General features: G+C 38.7%; 1 protein-coding gene across 1 annotated transcript in view; it reads left to right on the top strand.

The window, feature by feature from the left end:
* Positions 1-21,896, top strand: part of ASAP1 (ArfGAP with SH3 domain, ankyrin repeat and PH domain 1) — a 288,493-nt gene that overhangs the window by 261,910 nt on the left and 4,687 nt on the right. Inside the window, exons 25-29 of the mRNA XM_026659939.2 lie at positions 713-874; positions 7,430-7,496; positions 14,239-14,297; positions 16,939-17,441; positions 21,190-21,312. Of these exons, the coding sequence (XP_026515724.1) occupies positions 713-874; positions 7,430-7,496; positions 14,239-14,297; positions 16,939-17,441; positions 21,190-21,312 (914 nt within the window). The remainder of the gene's footprint in view (positions 1-712; positions 875-7,429; positions 7,497-14,238; positions 14,298-16,938; positions 17,442-21,189; positions 21,313-21,896) is intronic.

Below are 21,896 nucleotides of genomic sequence, written 5' to 3'. Positions count from 1 at the left end.
TATTACTTTATTAGCTGCAAGAGTGTTTTGAGCCTTCTAAACAAATGCCAGTGTACTATTATATATGTTTATAATGGGGTTTTGTAATGTTTGTTTCTTATCCTCTAGGTTTAACACTTTGTCATGCACTATATATTTAATCCACACAAAAACAATAGCAATTAACAATAGAAAAATGAATTTATTTCGGAAACCTGTTTCTCAGCATTTAAGGAAAGTTTACTAAAGGAAAAAAATTGTAAAAACCTTGTTAGTCACATTAGCTATGATATGAATCTCTGAATCTACAATAGTGACAGCATGCTAAATATTTAGTTTGTTGTTTCATTGTGGTATGGAGATTTTATAAATAGTAATTCTTAAACCCTAATTGAAGTACTTTATCTTCAATAAATAGTTTATAAAGATTTAAAACATTTTCTGCTGTTTTAACAATGCCTAAAATTATAAATCCTGTAGTGATTAACCTTATGTGAATGTACATTTTAAAATATATGTATGTCATTTATTGTCAAATTGCATACTGTCCTATTACCCATCACCTTTTAGCCATTTTAATTGTATGTCATTAATCTCAACAGTGTTTTGGCATGACTTATTTTTGTTTTCAGTCCTTTGCTCCATTTTACTATATTCTGATTTTTAGTTCTTCGGTGCTATTTTGATGTTACACATTCTGTATTGGTAAAAAGATTTTTTGTTAATTTTACAGGTCCACCTTCAACCCTTCCTCTAAGCACTCAACCCTCCAGTGGCAGCTCCACTCTTTCCAAGAAGAGACCACCTCCCCCACCCCCTGGACATAAAAGAACCCTCTCTGACCCACCAAGCCCGCTACCTCATGGACCCCAGAATAAGGGCCCAATTCCTTGGGGTGAGTTGTAGAAATGCAAAATAAAACAAAACTTCAGATGGGTGATGTATGTAACTTGCATCTCTTAGTCAGTGATATCTTTCCATTGTTGGTATTGCTGCTATATTTTGTGGAATTTCAGAACAATTCCATCCTCAAATAAATCCCCAGGCTCTCTGTGATGTTGCCTGTACCAGTCCAGAGACTTGCAGGGTTTACATCTTTCTGCCAGTAGGAGGATGTAAAAAACAGATTAAGTATTTGTATAACAGGATACTTTACTGAGAAAAACTTTATAGAAACATTTATTACAGACCTATCCAGATAGGCCCTTTCTTTTCATAGTAAAGACTAACTAGCCCAGTCAATCTTCTGCTTCTATTTGTAAATCCTGCCTACTCCACACCTCTGAGCGACATAGTTATACTGACCTATCCGCCCTCCCCTCCCCTCCCTAGTAGACAGCACTGTGTACATAGCTACCGCCTCTCAGGGAGGTGGATTAACTATGCTGACAAGATAAGCTCTCCTGTTGGCATAGTAGCATGTTCTAAAGCACTACAGTGGTGCACCAGTAGCATTGTACAGTACGTGAAGAGAAGCACTTAGAAAAAATGAGGAGAGGAATTGGTGTAAAGCAAAATGGTATGGTTCCCCCTTTTCAACCAGATTGGCTAGTCAGAGTTTGACTTTGACTAGTAGAAATTGATAGTCTTGCATTTTCTTTCATGTAATCTTGTTTACTTACATGGAATGTACAAAGTCTCTGTTTCTCCGAACGCAGGAGGAATCGAGAACAAGAGGAGCAGTTTCTTACGTTACAACCTCTTTGGCTAACAGACCCAAAAGCTCACTCCCTCGCTTTTTCCAGTGTCATGCTGTGCTCGCTGGCTACTGCTGGGCTTTCTCGTTTTTTTCCTCTGCGTCTCTCTCTGTCTGGTCTGTTTTCAGTTTCTCTGTGTTCTGCCTACATACACACAGACCACAAACAATACTCAGCAAAACTCTCTGCCCACACAGTCCAAATTCCTGGGCAGATTCACAACACCTGCTTTTTTTGGTTTGTTTTTGTTTTTATTATAGGTAAATATGCATGTATGCAAGAGACAATAAATCAAACCTCATTTAATATTTTGATCAACCATTTAAAAGAGTCTGTAGACATTACCGACAGATACTAGTGAAAGTGTCTGGCACTGATGATACATTGAGTCAGTGTTAAAAAAAAAAAAAAAAAAAAAATCTATACCAAGAGAGATGTTTCAGTCCAATGGCCACTGAACAAAAAATGCCTTTTCCAGTCAACACCATTTCGTCTTAGGTGGGAGGCTTCAGATTAACTTATCCTGACAGTTATATTGATTGAAGGATGTGTTCACACCCACTCTCGAAGAGGTTTGTGATTGATGCAGTCATCGGTATCTGTCAGCATAATGCTATGTGCGGTAAACATTTGATACTGCTGCAAGTAAATACAGATTGATGTATTTTTCTGGGGTATTTCCAAGTGACTATCACAGATGTCCCAAATGTTTTTTTCTGCCAAATCTAGCTTTTTGGACACAATGCATCTCAGGCCCATGTGATTTTACTCTGCACTGAGTCCAGCTGGCAGGACTTCCCTAAGCCCCCTTAACTTTAGGATTTAGGTCCAAAAAATGTTTAATGGGTCACTCACACTTTACTCAGATTGCTATGGCTGTCCTATTCTAAAGCTAAAATCTCTGACAAACATAAAAGCCATATAATTAGTCCAGTCAGCAACCTTTGGGCTTACACTAGATCCCAGTCTGATTCCAGTACTGATTTGTCTGTCATCTGTATTTGAGAATCAGGTCAGATTCCAGTATGATAGACGAAAAAGCCCAATGAAAGTGAAAGTTGCTATCTAAAGAAGAAAATATATACTTCTCTGTTACATTCATCTACTTTCTTAAAAACTTGAGAAGTGAAGAGAGGCTTTGCAGCATGCCCTGAAGCACATCTTTGGGCTATTTCAGGACAAAGTGGGGAGTGCATTCATAGATTGAAAGGCCAGAAGGGGCCATTCTGATCATCTAGCCTGACCTCCTGTATTACACAGGCCATAGAACTTCCCCATAATAATTCCTAAATCATATCTTTTAGAAAAACATCCGATCTTGATTTTAAAATTGTCAGCGATGGAGAATCCATCACAGCCTTTGGTAAATTGTTCCAATTATTAATCATTCTCCCTGTTAAAAATTTATACTTTATTTCCAGTCTGAATTTGTTTAAATTCAACTTCCAGCCACTAGATTGTATTATACCTTTCTCTGCTAGATTAAAGAACCCATTATTAAATATTTGTTCCTCGGGTAGATGCTTATAGACTGTAATCAAGTCACCCCTTAACCTTCTCTTTGTTAAAATAAATAGATTGAGCTATTTCAGTCTATCATTATAATCATTCTTGTGGCTCTTCTCTGAACCCTCCCCAATTTATCAACATCCTTCTTAATTCTGGGCACTAGGACTGGTGTAGTATTCCAGCAGCGATCGCACCAGTGCCCAGTATAGAGATAAGGTTACCTTTCTACTCCTGCGTAAGATTCCCCTGTTTACGCATCCTAGGATCACATTAGCTTTTTTGGCCACAGCATCACACCGGGAGTTAATGTTCTGCTGATTATCCTCCAAATCTTTTTCAGTCATTGCTTCCAGGAATAGAGTCATTCCCCCACTTTGTAAGTATGGTCTACAATTCTTTGTTTCTAGATATATACATTCACAGTTCGCCATATTAAAACGCATATTGTTTGGTTGCACCCCATTTGCCAAGCAATCCATATTACTCTGAATCAGTGACCCATCCTCTTCATTATTTACCACTCCTCCAGTTTGTGTGTCATTGCAGACTTTTATGATGACTTCATGTTTTCTTCCAGGTCAGTGATAAAAATGTTAAATAGAATAGGGCCAAAAACGATCCTTCTGGGACCCCACTGGAAACATACCTGTTCAATGACAATTCCCTGTTTATATTTTGAGTCAATTTTAGCCAATTTTTAATTCGTTCAATGTGTGCCATGTTAATTTTATATCATTCTAGTTTTTTAATCAAAATGTTGTGTGGTACCAAAATCGAATGCCTTAGAGAAGTCTAAATATGTTACATCAGCACTATTATCCTTATTGACCAAACTTGTAATCTCGACAAAAAAAGATATCAAGTTAGTTTAATAGGATCTATTTTCCATAAAATCATGTTGATTTGCATTAAGGACATTACCCTCCTTTTATTCTTTATTAACTGAGTCCTGTATCAGCCGCTCCATTATTTTACCCAGAATTGATGTCAGGCTGACCGGCCTATAACTACCTGGGTCATCGCCTTTACCTTTTTTAAAAATTGGCACAACATATCCTTTCTTCCAGTCTTGTGGAACTTCCTCAGTGCTCCAAAACTTATTGAAAATCAACATAATAGTCTAGTGAGCTCCTCAGCCAGCTCTTCTAAACTCTTAGATGCAAGTTAAATGAACCTGCTGATTTTAAAAAACATCTAACTTTAGTAGCTTCTGTTACCCTGAGTTTTCAGAACCCAAAGCAGTGGTAATTTAACTGTTTCTCTCCAGGTGATGTCAGGAATAAATCAATGGGGGCACACCTCCGTCTGATACATGATTGATACAAACCAAAATGCTTTTACCTAAAACTACTTTTTAATTAGGTCTCAAGCACACACACACACGTATATATCTATTGTGCCAGTAAATTCAGAGTATTCCAAACATTTATAGTTACCCAAAAAGTCTGAAATTGTTTCAAGAAATCAGCAGCCAGGCTTCAGGTGGCCCCCTCCTTCTATCTAGCTGCTGGGGAACTTAGGTGTCAGATCCTTTCCCAAGAAAAAGCTTCCTCTGACTGCTCCAAAGAACACTTTCTAACTAAACTTTTTATAAATTTTCTCCAGACAAAGCACATAAATCATAATAGCCCCTAATAGGCTAACAATTTCCATAGCAACAGCCAATAACAATTCAGTATTCTTATCACCAAAGCATTTCTAGTCATAACAATAAAACTTACATGTCAGAGGCTCCTAAAACCAAGGCTGTCGAAACATTCCTTCTATTTTCATGGAAGCTTAACTCTTTGTCCCAACCTCCCATTCTGATTAGCAGAACTGCAAACATGTAGCTGCACGGCCTTGCCTCTCACGGTCCTAAAACTATTTCTAGCTATGTGATGATTGGGTTTTAGCTGGCAGTGTTTGAACATACAAAGTGGAAAGAATGTCAAATTCAGTGGCTACACTTCTGGCTAACATCCTCCAGAGATACTAATGTGTTATCATCACCATGTGATGAGACTGTATCATCAGTTTTTCCCCAAATACAGAACAGAAATATTTATTGAACACTTCTGCCTTTTCTGCATTATTATTGATAATTCCACCATTTCAATCTAGTAATGGACCAATACGTTGTCAGGATTCTTTTTGTTAACTCTTCTGGCCATACTTTTCTCCTTATGTTCATTTGCTTCCCTTATCAATTTTCTACAATTCCTAATTTTGATTTATATTCATATCTTCCATTTGTTATATTTTATTTTTTTATAGCTGCCTTCACTTCCCCGGTAAACCAAAGTCCGGGACCCTCACAAAGAACACACTTCGAGATTTTAGAGCTAGTGAAAAACAAACTAACAAAAAAACTCTTCTTTTAAAGCTTTCATTACTAGATGGATAGTTCAGTTAACTAATCAGGCCCCTAATTGAACATTGTCAGTCAGAAAGTCAGATCCTCTGACTCTGGTTCTGAGTGAAATTGCTTCGTAGAACTCAGAAAATTCTTTCTCCTACAACTACAAGCTGGACAGTTTGTCTTCAAGCAGGCAGGTCTCAGCAAAAAAAACAAAACAAAAAAAGGCTTTTTTATTGATGATATAAAAATCCTTCATTGTCCAACGCTTTCTGAGTTACTGTGCCTTGGGGCCCACCTGCACTAACAGTGGAATTTTTATAAATGCTCAGGATTAGCCTAACTCTGCTCCCTTTTGAAGTTAATGGGAGTTTCTTTACCATTGACTTCAGAAGTTCAATTAGGCTGTTGCTGAATGGTTTTGAAAATCTCAACGTAATCTTCATATCGGATGTGGAGCTTGCCAAGCCAGTTTGCAGTGCAGAGACCTCAGATCACCATCAAATCTAGTCAGAGGGTAGAGCACATAAAGTTTCCTTATCTTGTCAAATCTATTTTTTATAAACTTTCCCTTTATTTTTTTAGTAATTTACATTTAACACAGTGCTGTACTGTATTTGCTTTTTTTTTTTTTTTTTTTGGGTCTCTGCTGCTGCCTGATGGCGTACTTTCGGTCCCAAATGAGATTGTGGTTGACCGGTCAGTTGGTAACTTTGGTGTTCATAACTCTGAGGTTCTACTGTATGAAATTTTATTTTCTTTGTGTAGTAAATTCTGTGCTTTCTTTTTGACTTTGATCATTAGATATAACTTCAGTAAATTCACTTTCTGTGGAATGAATTTAACTGAAGTTTTGGTATCAGGGGATCAAATGATATGAATGAAACACTTTTAATGTCACACTTAAGGATCTTCAGGAATAGGGTTATAGTAGGAGGAGTCGATAATAATAAGGTCCCTTATACAGAGAAGGTACTGTAATTGCAACTGCTCAAGACTTGGAGATTTTAGTGATTATGAAGCCAAGTTTGATATTGAAGGTTCGGATATTCTGACTTCAATTTTTTCTTCCTCCACTTACTGGCAGAATTGAGTAAATGGACTGTTTCTTAGAATAATGTAACAATCCTTACAAATTCAGTATTTGTTTTGTGAATAAGGGCTAATTCATGATGACTTTTACAAAATAGTGTGTTACTTCCAAAGCAAGATGCTGCTCTTTTTTTGCCCTTTCCTTGTAGTGCCTTCCAACAAAATTGTTGAGGGACAGTGTTGTGCGGTATTTTTTTATTGTTTCAGAGACAAAATAAATGCTCTGAAGTAGTTATTATAGTCTGATTTGCTTTTTCTTGCCAGCAGATAGATGCTATCAATGACAGTTTTTCAAACATATGGTATAAATTATCCTATCCTATCTCCTAGAACTGGAAGGGACCCTGAAAGGTCATTGAGTCCAGCCCCCGCCTTCACTAGCAGGACCAAGTACTGATTTTGCCCCAGATCCCTAAGTGGTCCCCTCAAGGATTGAACTCACAACCCTCGGTTTAACAGGCCAATGCTCAAACCACTGAGCTATCCCTCCTCCTGAAGTGTGACACTTGAATTTTAAAGTGTTCCCATGGCTGGCTCCAGGCACTAGCCTGGCAAGCAGGTGCTTGGGGTGGCCACTCCGGAGAGGGGCGGCACGTCCAGCTATTCGGCGGCAATTCAGCGGACGGTCCCTCGCTCCCGCTGGGAGCGAAGGACCTCCCACCGAATTGCCGCCGCAGATCGCGATCGCGGCTTTTTTTTTTTTTTTTGGCTGCTTGGGGCGGCCAAAACCCTGGAGCCGGCCCTGCTGCTACCTACATGTTTCTGTTCTTTTATTCTCCATTTTAAAAAGTCTAAGGAATTTGTATCCCCTTAGGTAATGATTTGGGTCCACCCTCAACTAAGACTGCAAACAAGTTTGAGGGAATGTCTCAGCAGTCAAGGTAAGATTTTATGTATTTGCATATAGTAAAGTTGTGCGTGATGTGGCCAATTTATAAACTATGGAAAATCACCTGTTAATTTTCTCAATATTCCAACTATACAATGCATTCTTGCTCTCAGGCTCTGCCAAACCTCTTGAATCAGTTTGAAGCAGCCACGCAGAACTGAAGCTGTGGCAGCAGATGCTGCTGCTGTTTTCTCTCATCAAAATACCATTGGAACTAGAGAAAGTTGAACTAGGCTGTGATCCAGGAGTTTTATTCTCGTGTCTTCTGCTGACGCTAAATAATTCTGTGTACTTCACCACCCTCATTACTGAGCCAGGTCTCGTGCCCCTACCGTACGCTAACACAAGATTTCACAGGTTCACTCTTGGCATAGCTTGGAACAGAACCTGGTTCCCTAATATGACATATATAAGACTCATTCATTTAACCACATATTTCTCAGTCTGACTGATCTGTGCATTTGGATGTACTGTCTGTAATATAAGCTACTCTTGCATATATAACCCACTGGTTTGATGCATTATGCATCAATGCAAAAAATAACACTCTACTAGCTGGAACATAAAAAGATCATAGAAGATTAGGGTTGGAAGAGACCTCAGGAGGTCATCTAGTCCAACCCCCTGCTCAAAACAGGACCAACACCAACTAAATCATCCCAGTCAAGGCTTTGTCAAGCCGGGCCTTAAAAACCTCTAAGGATGGCGATTCCACCACCTCCCTAGGTAACCCGTTCTAGTGCTTCACCACCCTCCTAGTGAAATAGTTTTTCCTAATATCCAACCTACACCTCCCCCATTGCAACTTGAGAACATTGCTTCTTGTTCTGTCCTCTTCCACCACTGAGACCAGCCTAGCTCCATCCTCTGTGAAACCCTCTTTCAGGTAGTTGAAGGCTGCTATCAAATCCCCCCTCACTCTTCTCTTCTGCAGATGAAATAACCCCAGTTTCCTCAGCCTCTCCTCGTAAGCCATGTGCTCCAGCCCCCTAATCATTTCCGTTGCCCTCCACTGGACTCTCTCCAATTTGTCCACATCCTTTCTGTAGTGGGGAGCCCAAAACTGGACGCAATGCTCCAGATGTGGCCTTACCAGTGCTGAATAGAGGGGAATGATCACTTCCCTCGATCTGCTGGCAATGCTCCTACTAATGCAGCCCAATATGCCGTTAGCCTTCTTGGCAACAAGAGCACGCTATTGATTCATATCCAGCTTCTCGTCCACTGTAATCCCCAGGTCCTTTTCTGCAGAACTGCTGCTTAGCCAATCGGTCCCCAGAAGGTAGCAATGAATGGCATTCTTCCATCCTAAGTGCAGGATTCTGCACTCGTCCTTGTTGAACCCCATCAGATTTCTTTTGGCCCAATCCTCTAATTTGTCTAGGTTACTCTTGACCCTATCCCTACCATCCAGCATATCTTCCTCTGCCCCCCATCTTAGTGTCATCCGCAAACTTGCTGAGGGTGCAATCCATCCCATCATCCAGATCATTAATGAAGATGGTGAACAAAACCGGCCTCAGGACCAACCCCTGGGGCACTCCGCTTGATACTGGCTCCCACCTAGACATTGAGCCGTTGATCACTACCCGTTGAGCCCGACGATCTAGCCAGCTTTCTATCCACCTTATAGTCCATTCGTCCAATCCATACTTTTTTAACTTGCACCCTTCAACTACTGCCAGCCAATGGAGTTGCTCTTTTAGCAAAAGTGATAGAGGACTGAGTTTTGATTGCGAAGCCCCAAGTTCAAACACAGATGACCACTTGTTTTTTGGAGGTGGTTGTGTGATGATTGTTACAGTTGCATGTCATAATTTTTTTATTTTTCTTTAAAAAAAAAAAAAAAAAAAACCTAGAAAACTACATCTAAAAATCTTTATTCATGTTACAAAATCAAACACTCACAGGTTAACAAATGCCAGAATTGAGGCTGCCTGTGCATCAGAGGATTGATTGAATTCTGCTTATTGAAAAATATTCTGACAAGATTCTTACTTAACTGATCATCTGTCCTCATTGTTTTACATTAATCTTTATTGAGGTGTTATTGAATTTTTGCACCTTGATTTTTATTTTTAGGCTTTTTTTTTTTTTTTTATAACTCCGGTTGGCTTGCTTTTTTCTTTGTGTTCTTCGCCTCCCAGGCAGCTGGAAATAACTAAACATTCCTGAGGCAGTAGTTAATCTCATGGTGGTGCAGGACAGCCACTTGAGAGTGTGGCTTTTTTTTTCCCCCCACCTTGCTACCATTGTCCTTAAGTGCCATAACACTTAAGAGCTTGTGGAGTTCCACGAGTCTCATGTTAAGGAGCTGTGACCCAGAAGTGAGAAGTTTGTCAGAATGATAGCTTCAGAAAAGCAGAATAACAGGTCAGTAATTTTCCCTTTTCTTGGCAGTGTTTGGCTGGTTACAGGCCAAATAGTAGTTTGGTTAGGAATATATTGAGTTAATGAGGTAAATGCTTTTATAAGGTCAGTAGCCTGAACCAACATGGTCAGCCATTGTGTTTGGGTCAGCTGGGAAGTGGAACCCTTCCAATTTTAACAGTATCTGCTCACTAACATACAGTAGTTAAATCCCCTAATCTGATAATATATTTGTTCAGTGGTTTTTCTCTATTAAAATGTAAGACTCATACTCTCATTTTGTGGAATGTTCCATAAGGTGACCATTCATATTCAAAACCATAATAATCTCTTAAATGCACCTTCATCATCTTCTTATAGTGTATATTTTGGACAGTTTTACACCACACAAGGAGATTATGTTCCTGTATCTCTTTGCAACGTGGTTTTATCCTTGAATTATTCTCCTGAATATGTCTAATGCTTATAACATAGATTCATAGATTCATAGATTCTAGGACTGGAAGGGACCTCGAGAGGTCATCGAGTCCAGTCCCCTGCCCGCATGGCAGGACCAAATACTGTCTAGACCATCCCTGATAGACATTTATCTAACCTATTCTTAAATATCTCCAGAGATGGAGATTCCACAACCTCCCTAGGCAATTTATTCCAGTGTTTAACCACCCTGACAGTTAGGAACTTTTTCCTAATGTCCAACCTAGACCTCCCTTGCTGCAGTTTAAGCCCATTGCTTCTTGTTCTATCCTCAGAGGCTAAGGTGAACAAGTTTTCTCCCTCCTCCTTATGACACCCTTTTAGATACCTGAAAACTGCTATCATGTCCCCTCTCAGTCTTCTCTTTTCCAAACTAAACAAACCCAATTCTTTCAGCCTTGCTTCATAGGTCATGTTCTCAAGACCTTTAATCATTCTTGTTGCTCTTCTCTGGACCCTTTCCAATTTCTCCACATCTTTCTTGAAATGCGGTGCCCAGAACTGGACACAATACTCCAGCTGAGGCCTAACCAGAGCAGAGTAGAGCGGAAGAATGACTTCTCGTGTCTTGCTCACAACACACCTGTTAATACATCCCAGAATCACGTTTGCTTTTTTTGCAACAGCATCACACTGTTGACTCATATTTAGCTTGTGGTCCACTATAACCCCTAGATCCCTTTCTGCCGTACTCCTTCCTAGACAGTCTCTTCCCATTCTGTATGTGTGAAACTGATTTTTTCTTCCTAAGTGGAGCACTTTGCATTTGTCTTTGTTAAACTTCATCCTGTTTAACTCAGACCATTTCTCCAATTTGTCCAGATCATTTTGAATTATGACCCTGTCCTCCAAAGCAGTTGCAATCCCTCCCAGTTTGGTATCATCCGCAAACTTAATAATCGTACTTTCTATACCAATATCTAAGTCGTTAATGAAGATATTGAACAGAGCCGGTCCCAAAACAGACCCCTGCGGAACCCCACTCGTTATGCCTTTCCAGCAGGATTGGGAACCATTAATAACAACTCTCTGAGTACGGTTATCCAGCCAGTTATGCACCCACCTTATAGTAGCCCCATCTAAATTGTATTTGCCTAGTTTGTCGATAAGAATATCATGCGAGACCGTATCAAATGCCTTACTAAAGTCTAGGTATACCACATCCACAGCTTCTCCCTTATCCACAAGACTCGTTATCCTATCGAAGAAAGCTATCAGATTGGTTTGACATGATTTGTTCTTTACAAATCCATGCTGGCTGTTCCCTATCACCTTACCACCTTCCAAGTGTTTGCAGATGATTTCCTTAATTACTTGCTCCATTATCTTCCCTGGCACAGAAGTTAAACTAACTGGTCTGTAGTTTCCTGGGTTGTTTTTATTTCCCTTTTTATAGATGGGCACTATATTTGCCCTTTTCCAGTCTTCTGGAATCTCTCCCGTCTCCCATGATTTTCCAAAGATAATAGCTAGAGGCTCAGATACCTCCTCTATTAACTCCTTGAGTATTCTAGGATGCATTTCATCAGGCCCTGGTGACTTGCAGGCATCTAACTTTTCTAAGTGATTTTTAACTTGTTCTTTTTTTATTTTATCTGCTAAACCTACCCCCTTCCCATTAGCATTCACTAGGATAGGCATTCCTTCAGACTTCTCGGTGAAGACCGAAACAAAGAAGTCATTAAGCATCTCTGCCATTTCCAAGTTTCCTGTTACTGTTTCTCCCTCTTCACTAAGCAGTGGGCCTACCCTGTCTTTGGTCTTCCTCTTGCTTCTAATGTATTGATAAAAAGTCTTCTTGTTCCCCTTTATTCCCTTAGCTAGTTTGAGCTCATTTTGTGCCTTTGCCTTTCTAATCTTGCCCCTGCATTCCTGTGCTGTTTGCCTATATTCATCCTTTGTAATCTGTCCTAGTTTCCATTTTTTATATGACTCCTTTTTATTTTTTAGATCATGCAAGATCTCGTGGTTAAGCCAAGGTGGTCTTTTGCCACATTTTCTATCTTTCCTAACCAGCGGAATAGCTTGCTTTTGGGCCCTTAATAGTGTCCCTTTGAAAAACTGCCAGCTCTCCTCAGTTGTTTTTCCCCTCAGTCTTGATTCCCATGGGACCTTACCTATCAGCTCTCTGAGCTTACCAAAATCCGCCTTCCTGAAATCCAGTGTCTCTATTTTGCTGTTCTCCCTTCTACCCTTCCTTAGGATTGCAAACTCTATGATTTCATGATCACTTTCACCCAAGCTGCCTTCTACTTTCAAATTCATCTATGCATGATCTTAAAAAAAGGGTCATAGTGGGAACTTATTAGAACATTGTTTTTGTTGTCTTTCTTGTGTTTGTATGTTAGACATGTATGACATGTTAAATGCAAAATACTACTCTTTTTATATGTACTATACCAGTCGTATTTACCAGTTTAAAACATGTAACCCCTTGAAGTGCAAATTTTATACTTAGGGAAGCATTGATATAATTCTATGATTGTGCAGAAAGTGGTGTACCCCTAGAAAAAAATGAAAATTACAATAATTATTGAATAAACTACACATTTAAACACACTGCAGTCCTTGTATAAAAAAAAATACATGAAAATGATCTCACTTGTTTGAATGATTCAAATATGCTGTTCATTGTCAGTTTATCATGTCAGATGGCACTTTCACATAGGGTTTCAAGTAAAGGGGAAGTGTAGAGGAAAGGAGAACAAAGTAGTAGTGGAGGAAGAGTAGAGGAGCAAGGAAAATAATTTCTTAAAAAATTGCTTAATTCATTTTGCACTTCCCTGAGCAACATTTACTGGAAGATCAAAGCTTTGCTTCATTCACTCATTATTTTAATATGGAGTAAAAACGGTAGGACTCATATGGAGCTCTACCTTATTGAAGTCAATGGACCTATGAAAACGTACACTAGCTGAGGATCTGTCTGATGGAGAGCAGTCTGTCTTCCTTTGGCATGTTGGCACATGGTTGTGAAATCTCTTTCATTATCTATGAAGCATGCACAAAATGCAATTTTCAGAGTCTCATAACTTAACCAAATCAAAACCAGTTTTCACCAGAATACTCAAAGACATTTATCAAGAAGAGTTATCTCCCTGCCAAATTTAATCTTTTAATCCCCAAATTGTTTCTGTGCAAATTGGGTTCAAGAAAAGGTCATAAGGCATTTTTATTGGGGAGTGTGTATTTTTTCATATTCCTTGTATACAAATTACTCAAATTTTGTTGTTCAGACTTTCAAAAAGTTTCAGCCTTGGACCAAGACCAGGCTTGAAAAACTTGAGCTTAATTGGTAAAGCTTTTGAAAAGTTATCCACAACTGAAAAAACAGATGGACTGTTTTGGCAAACTTATCTATAACAGATAGTGATACTCTAGCTACGGTGTGTGTATTACAATAGTATACACATGGGGTGAACTGTGAAGCACCCAAAGCAAAAGATAGACTATCTTAGACCATTTTGCATGCTTTTGGACTGTATTACCTATGTACTTAATATGGTTATTTTAATGTGTTAATTTAAGTTCTTGACTTGTGCTTTTATTGCTTCTTCTTTAAACAAAATCTGTCAGTTGAATTGCCCTCTCAATTTAAGCAGTTTTCTAAATATACATGTATGCACACCTTGTTATCCATGGAACAGATGTGCCATGCAGTATTAACAATGTGTAGGCTTTGCACAGCTTTTTCCTTTATTTGAATAATCCAAGCAACACTGCTTTGCGTTTCAGGGCTATTTCATGGACAACATTGTGTGTCCTGGCTATGCATAAACTCTTACTATAATTTTTTTTTCTGAATAGTGGGTGGGCACTAGAAATGGAACACAGTAAACTCATTGTTCAATAAGTTTAAATACTGATAGTTCATATCTATTGATTAGCATGGGGTCTGCAAAGACTGCACTTGGCCCAAGAGTTCTTCCTAAACTACCTCAAAAAGGTAAGACTTTTTTAAAAGATATATACATAGTTGAAGTGTGTGTGTGTGTGTGTGTGTGTGTGTGTGTGTATTAAACAAGTGATGATAAATCATAAGGGTCTCAAGTACTCCTGTTCTTTTTTCATAAATTTGGTGTTTTCAGCAAAAGACATTTATTTATGGGACATCACATCTGGAAATTCTGGCAAAATCTATAGGGATTTTCCTTGCTGAATCAGCAAGGATTTTGTCAAAAAACTAAACATATATTTTAGTGCAAAAGCTGAAATCCTGCAGAACCTGGAGGAAAATCAGTAAGAATCTGTGTATTTGTATTGTCCTCCTTCATTACTGATTTATTCCAAGATCATAAGCTCCTTGCAGAAGAACCACATATTCACATGTATTTGTACAGTACTTAGCACAATAGACCAATGACACTGATTGGGGTCTGGTGTTATTACTGGAATATAAATGTTAAATAATACAGATCCAGGGGTAAAAAAATTCAAAATTGTCTAAGTTACTTGGAAGCCTAAATCCCATTTACAAAAGTTACTTGAAAATCAATGGAACTTAGGTCACTTCTGAAAATGTGCTTCAGGCTCCTGAGTCACTTCGGTTCTTTTTGAAAAACATCCCCCTATTCTAGTTGTTCTGGGCCAAGAAAAGAGGTTAAAAGTCTTCCCTTTTTGTTCTGTCAAAGTACAGGATGGCCCATTTCAAACAGTTGACAAGAAGGTAACTGTTTGAAAGTTTTTTTTCTCCTGATGATAATAGCCCACCTTAATCAATTAGTCTCATTAGAGTTGGTATGGCAACACCCATTTTTTCATGTTCTCTTTATATATATATATATATATATATATATATATATATATATATATATATATATATATATTTCTTCCTACTGTATTTTCCACTGCATGCATCTGATGAAGTGGGCTTTAGCCCACGAAAGCTTATGCTCAAATAAATGTGTTAGTCTGTAAGGTGCCACAAGTACTCCTTGTTCTTTTTGCTGATACAAACTAACACGGCTACCACTCTGAAACATAGTCTGTAGAGTGGACCATTTTGAGAAACAAACAGAGTAGAAGATTGGGAGGAAAAGGTGGTCAATGAAAGCCTGTTTCTCTGAGTGATGTGCCAGAATTAACTGAAGAACTGGAGAAAACAGAGAAATATACATACCCCCCTGCACGCGTACACACACACATGTGAGCAAACACACTGAGTGTAAGCATATACAATATAGCACAATTTTACATATGCCAGTGTGTGTGTGTGTGTGTGTGTGTGTCAATGGATATTACAACTGTATTGTTCCAAAGTAGGAGAATCAAAGAATGAATCTGGCCAGTCTAACTTCATTCTGCAAGATAAGAGAAATGCAAAGCATTAGTGGCAAAAACTAAATACAAATTTTAAAAATTCAGTTTTTTACAGGTAAGAAAATTAATTCAGTTCAACAGTGTCCTTTTAAGGTGTAATTGAGATGACAGGTGTCACTGCAAAAGAAGTCAATATTCACTTGGTATAAAGTTAGGTTAGCGTTGACTGTCATCATGGGCTGAAATTACTTTTGGGCCATATACAGAACTCTCAAACCATAGCAAGTGGTTGTTCCAGCCTTTCTGAGGAGTGTGTTACCTAGCAACAAATCTGATATTCTGTCTTATTTGAAGCCCTCATTTTGGAGGGCTTAAAAAAATTTATTTAATATCAGGAGTGCAGTTAAAATAAATTGGCCTGATTTTCAGCCTGAACCTGGTTCATTTGTGCCTTATTTGCATATGTGTTATCACGTGTGTAGAAGTCATTCTTATGTACATGTATGACTAAATCATCTCTCACTTGTAGTAATGTGGGCACAATTCTCATCTAAAAACCAGGATCATCATATATAATGTGAATGTATTTTTGTAGTAGGTTATATTATAAATAGTGTATATGTGTGATATTATTTTGTGATAGGTTTAAATGTGTTGACGGTGTTGCTTGACCTTAAAGCAAATGTTTAACACAGTATGAAATTATCCCTTTTTCTGAGTCAAAAAGATGTGGTACTTTCATCAAGGAGCTTACTCTCTCAGTATCAGGCTTCATACCTCTATACCTGTATAATATGGCTAAGTACAGTCATGCCAGTCGAGTTTTGCTTGGCACACTTAATGGAAGAGTCTAAGGAAGAAAGAGCAGTGAAGCTAAGAAAATGTAAAAATAAATGTTGATTGAAAGGACCTACGTATTTTCCACCTCTTGTAGATAAACTGCAAGGCAATATCATTTTTTAAAATTTCAATCCTTTCTTTTAAATCACAAATATAATATTGCTTATTAATTTCAACTGTTGGGAAATAGTGTTTTATTTAAAATGTGTGAAAGGTAACTCAGAGTATATCTGACATCTTCAGTTATTGAAGATAACTGCTAGGTTTTGAGCTTTTTAGCTTCTTTCATTGTAGATATCTGTTCTTGGAGTTAGCCTGAAATAGAAATTCTCTTTCTACATTTTGTATGATGGAAATAAATCTTTCTAGAAGAAAAGAAGTTGTCTTGCATATTTCAGATTCTTCTTAAATGTAATATGGGGAAATGAGATTTTCTGTCTGTCCATGAAATACATGTGAAAATATCCTGGTTTTGCTTTCTGTTTTAGTGGCACTAAGAAAAATAGAAACCAGTCATCATCTTTCAATAGATAGATCTAATCAACACGTGGAAATCTTTCAGAAGTCTTCACAGTCGATCGATCTACCACAGAAACCACAACCTGGAGACTTGCCCCCAAAGCCTCAGCCTGTGGAACTCGCCCAGAAACCTCCAATTGGAGAACTACCCCCAAAACCAGGAGAACTACCCCCAAAACCTCAGCTAGGAGATTTGCCACCAAAACCACAACTTGGAGACTTACCGCCAAAGCCACAAATGAAAGACCTTCCTCCAAAACCTCAGCTAGGAGAGGTATTGGCTAAAACTCAAGCTGGAGAATCATCACCAAAGCCTCAACCCTCAGAGGCAAATCAGAAATCTCACTCCATAGATCTTTCTCCAAATGTACACTCTAGAGATACCGTCCAAAAGCAAGTATCTGAAGATTCTAATGATGTGACACATACCCTGCCAGAGACCCCAGTGCCGCTTCCCAGGAAAATAAATATGGTGGGTAGTTCTAGTATTCCAACGTGCTGAAAGCCTCGTGGCAAGCTTTGAAGTTCTCCTAAAGCTAAATTTGCAAAAAGACTGCACTTTAGTTGTGTGCACAAAACAGGTGACAGCTCACAAATTTGAGCACAGATGTATGCTTTTGAACGGTTTCAACAGATAATATTTCGGATGGTAAAGCCTATTGCATGCCAAAAGGAATACAAAAACATAAAAGGTCATGCCTGGGAGCAAGGCACTCAACTTAAATTCACCAGAGTATTTTTGGCAGTGTTAAGGGTGCAAATTATGTTTCTGCAATAAGTGGTGGGTTTCTCTGCGTTAAGGAGTTAGAAACATTTGTAAAGCTTTCTCTCTTTAATTCTTTGCTCTCTGCTTCCTACACATAAAATAACTGGGACATATATTTGATTTTGAACATATTTAGAAAAGGGTTTAATAGGTTTTATTTTAAACTTCCTTTTTAATAATTGTTACAAAACTTAAAATGTCAACCACAAAAAATCAACTTTGACAATGTAATAATTCAAATATTTAGCACCTATATGCTTAACAAAGGTGCATAAGTATCACTGTATTTACAGAAGGGCCCATCGAGGCACAGAGGGAAATTTTGACTTGCCAAAATGTAGCATGTCAGTGGCAAAGCTGGGAACAGAACTGGAACCCAGTCTGGAGTTCTCGCCACTACACTTCAATGTAATTCACATCTAACAAACTTAGGTATAGTAGGAACAATTTATCCTAGTCTAATTTACTAAGACACTTATTCAGGCTACACACTAGTTATTCTTGTAGAGTTGCCTTTGTTTATCTCACAATCCAAGTAGATAAAGAAGAGGTGTTAAACATACTTTTATAAGGTTTTCATCCTGTGAACTACCCAAAAAATAATAAAGTGTTTTTATCCAGCAAGCTGGGTATGCAAATGGTTGAGGTAGGATACACAGCTTCCTCTCCTTTGCTGAATGAAGGGGGAGAGCTCCTCCTCCTCTCCTGGGTTTAGGAGAGCATACTCTTTCTCTTCAGCTCACCATTCCTGCCTGACTGGTGAGACAGGGACTCACCAGTCAGAGTAATCGGAAGTGAGAGCAACGGAAGTTTTTGTCTTTTGGACTTCCTTGCTTTCCTACCAGTAGGTGGGACAGCAGAAGGACCACAAGAGGTCTCCCAGCCAAGTGTTGCCTATTCACTTACTTTAAAGGGAGGGGGAAAACTCACTACTGCAAGCTCCCTCTTCCCTCTGAGGAAAGAGGCAAATAACCCATTAATCTTTTGATTAATATCTTCTAAAATACAGAAAATCACACTAGATATTTCCAAATGTTCTGAGGATGAACTGCTGGACCTTCCGTTTATATTTGTTTTTACATCAGTGTAGACTCGCTGTTCTGGCTTAATCTAAATGATATTTATAGAAATGGGGAGGGAGCACCAGAAATGTGTCTCTGCGCTGCTCCAGGTTCTGTGCATGCACGCTCACACTCATATGTTTGGCTGGCAATGGAGCTGCTTAGAGACGTGAACTCTTCAAATACATTTCTCATCTGGTTCCCTTGCTGTGTTCTGTCACCACAAGATGATGGAATGCTGCATCACCACATAACAACACCTATGAGGACAGCCACCAATATCTGTGGGATAGTCTTTGTTTCTTACTAGTCTGAGGGAATCGGGTATTTCAGAAGCATACAGTAGGTAAGACAAAGTACCACTAATATTTAAGGAATTAAATGGGATTTGAAGATAAAATTTGGTCTCAGTATCATTAAAACTACACCTAGTACTAACAGTCACCAGGGCCGGCTCTGGCTTTTTGCCCGCCCCAAGCAAAAAAAAAATAAAAAAATGGGGCGGCCAGAACGGCAAAGCAAAAAAAAAAAACACCTGCAGCACAGCCAGAGCCAGGGTGCAGGGGGGACTCCCTGCGCTGCAGATGTGCCCCGGCTAGCGGGGGGTGGGGGGGAGAGAGAGAAGGGGGGCGGCCAGGGCTGTAAATGAGAGCACAAATTGGAGGCGTCATGTCCATTAATTAGCAAAGCAGCAACTATCATTGTGAGTTGTGAGCACCAAAACCTCTTCCTGAATATTTTGATATACGGACATTTTAGGATGGGGTGACAGATTTGGGTGCACAAAGAGAGAAAATTATTATTAATTGCATTTGATGCAAAAATTAGATGCCTTGAAAATACTTGTTTCTTTACACATCACAACCCCAAACTGTCCTCTGAATGTACATTCCTTTAAAATCCAGCCCACAGTCCTTTCCAGAGAGAGATACCACCTCAGGCTGGCATTCACCTTTCCATCACTTTAATGAGTTAAAGTGGGCAGATTATTAAAATGTCACCCATATATTAATAATAGAGCACGGACTACCTGAAGCAATGTCAGTCACTTTCCCTCACGTCTTTATAACTTGAGACATGTATGGAAATCTAGCTTTCTGTAGAAATTCACTTGAACTAGAAAAATTAATACAGTCTAGTTGGTGGAAAAAGTCCATTCCCCTGCATCATTTCATGATTGATTTCATTATTCATGGTGTATAAATATCACTAGGAGCTGGGTGCCTACTCTCACCTTGGGTATCTATTAATGGTGACTGTCAACCTCTCCTGATAGTTTGCTCTGTTGCCTAACTGGTTTGAAGTTTATTTAATATGATTTTTAGTACAGCATATTAAGTCCAGTGTTGACTAATGGATCCCTTCCCTTTTATTCAACATTCCTTTATATATTTGCAAACAAGTACCATCTCCACCTCAATCTTATTTTTTCTGAGTCTCACATTGTCTTATTGACTAAGCTTGCATGGTTTGCTTACCATTCTTCTTAGTTGTTGCTTTCTGAAGCTTTTATCATTATTTGCCTTCCTTTAGTCTTTGAGTGTTGTTTGAAATGTGATGTATAATAACAGATCATATACTTCCAAGGTAGTCAAGTTTGGAAACTGTTTACACAGTTCCCAGAAAAACTGGGTGCATCTGGAGAGGGGCAGTGTTTGGATCTAAATTGGCAGACTAGGGCAGAATCAGACCTACTGATTGTGTTTGGGTTCAGAATAGTTAACACAAGCCATTCTCATGAGAGATCAGCCCAAAATAGTGCCACTCATCCTAGAGTAGATCTTCATATGGAATTTCTGCCATTGAGTTAAATTTTCATGAAAATATTGTCTTGCTAGATTTAGTCTGTGTCTGTTCCAGAACCAAAGAATAGGTTCATTTTGGTTTTGCACTGGACCTGGAACCAAAACTTTAGTAGAGGTATAGATGCTGGGGTTTGAATTCTTTAACTTCCTCAGTTCCCCTATCTTTCTGAATTTCATTGGCGACTGGATTTCAATTTGGTTTTGCCCTATTCTTAATTCTCATACACGTTAAAGGGATAGTGTATATAGACTAAAACCATGTCAGAACCGTTGTTAAAACTATTTTCTGGTCTAAGTAAGTATAGGTGGGGCCTAAATCATTTAATTAGGCAGTAGTTAGATGTCAGGTTTTCTAACATTGATATAGTTGTTTAAAAACCTTGATGAAACAAGGCACTGTGGCATGATGGGCTAGGGAGCAGGCAGGGGAGATGGGGAAGGCAGGGTTCCCCCTGCAATCAGAGATACAAACTATGGGTAAAATGCACTGGATTTGTAGAATAAATCATAGCCAAAACCCAAAATTTAAATTCTATATATTTATTCCTTTTCTCAGCTCTTTCAGCTAAAATTGTATTTACTTTTTAGGGGAAAAACAAAGTTAGGAGAGTGAAGACCATTTATGACTGTCAAGCAGACAATGATGATGAGCTTACATTTGTAGAAGGAGAAATAATTATAGTAACTGGTGAAGAGGACCAAGAGTGGTGGGTATGTATCTCTGCTTTTATGAAAATTCTGTATAATTGACACTTCATTGGGCATTACTCTCAGCTGAGTAGCAGCTAGCTTACTCATAGTTTCTATATGCTACACCTTATTTGACCTACTTAAAGCTCCTGAACATCAGACCAATCATACTTCATTGAGAAATCCAATTATTTTATGCTTCACAGAGACTTAAATGCAGACTCCCATTCTTAATGGTGTTAGCAACTACTAGGGACAGCAGCAAAAACTGACCCCATTTCATAGGTTTTCAGATGATTGAACTTACTGAGAGACCTTATATTCTCTTTGATTCTTGTACTGCTGCTATTCCAGTTTTATTTGATTCCTTCCTTTACCCTAGACTAGAGGAAACTAACTGGGCAGTGACAACATACCATGTATTGTACATAATTTGCATTAATGTTTGCATGTTTTGTCAAAAAATTATGCAACAGGATTTATGTAAACTTGCATCCAGCGTTCAAATTGAAGGAAAATGGGTGTGTGCAGGCAAGGAATTTACCTCCTTTTGTGGGGAGACAGTCTTCCCGGGACACTGCTAAAACTATCCCTGCCAGCCTCAG

Source organism: Terrapene carolina, unplaced genomic scaffold (assembly GCF_002925995.2).
Source record: "Terrapene carolina triunguis isolate 2854851 unplaced genomic scaffold, T_m_triunguis-2.0 Scaffold58, whole genome shotgun sequence".
Lineage (NCBI taxonomy): Eukaryota > Metazoa > Chordata > Testudines > Emydidae > Terrapene > Terrapene triunguis.
Note: the sequence above shows the minus strand (reverse complement) of the source record. Positions and strands in the feature narration are given on the sequence as shown.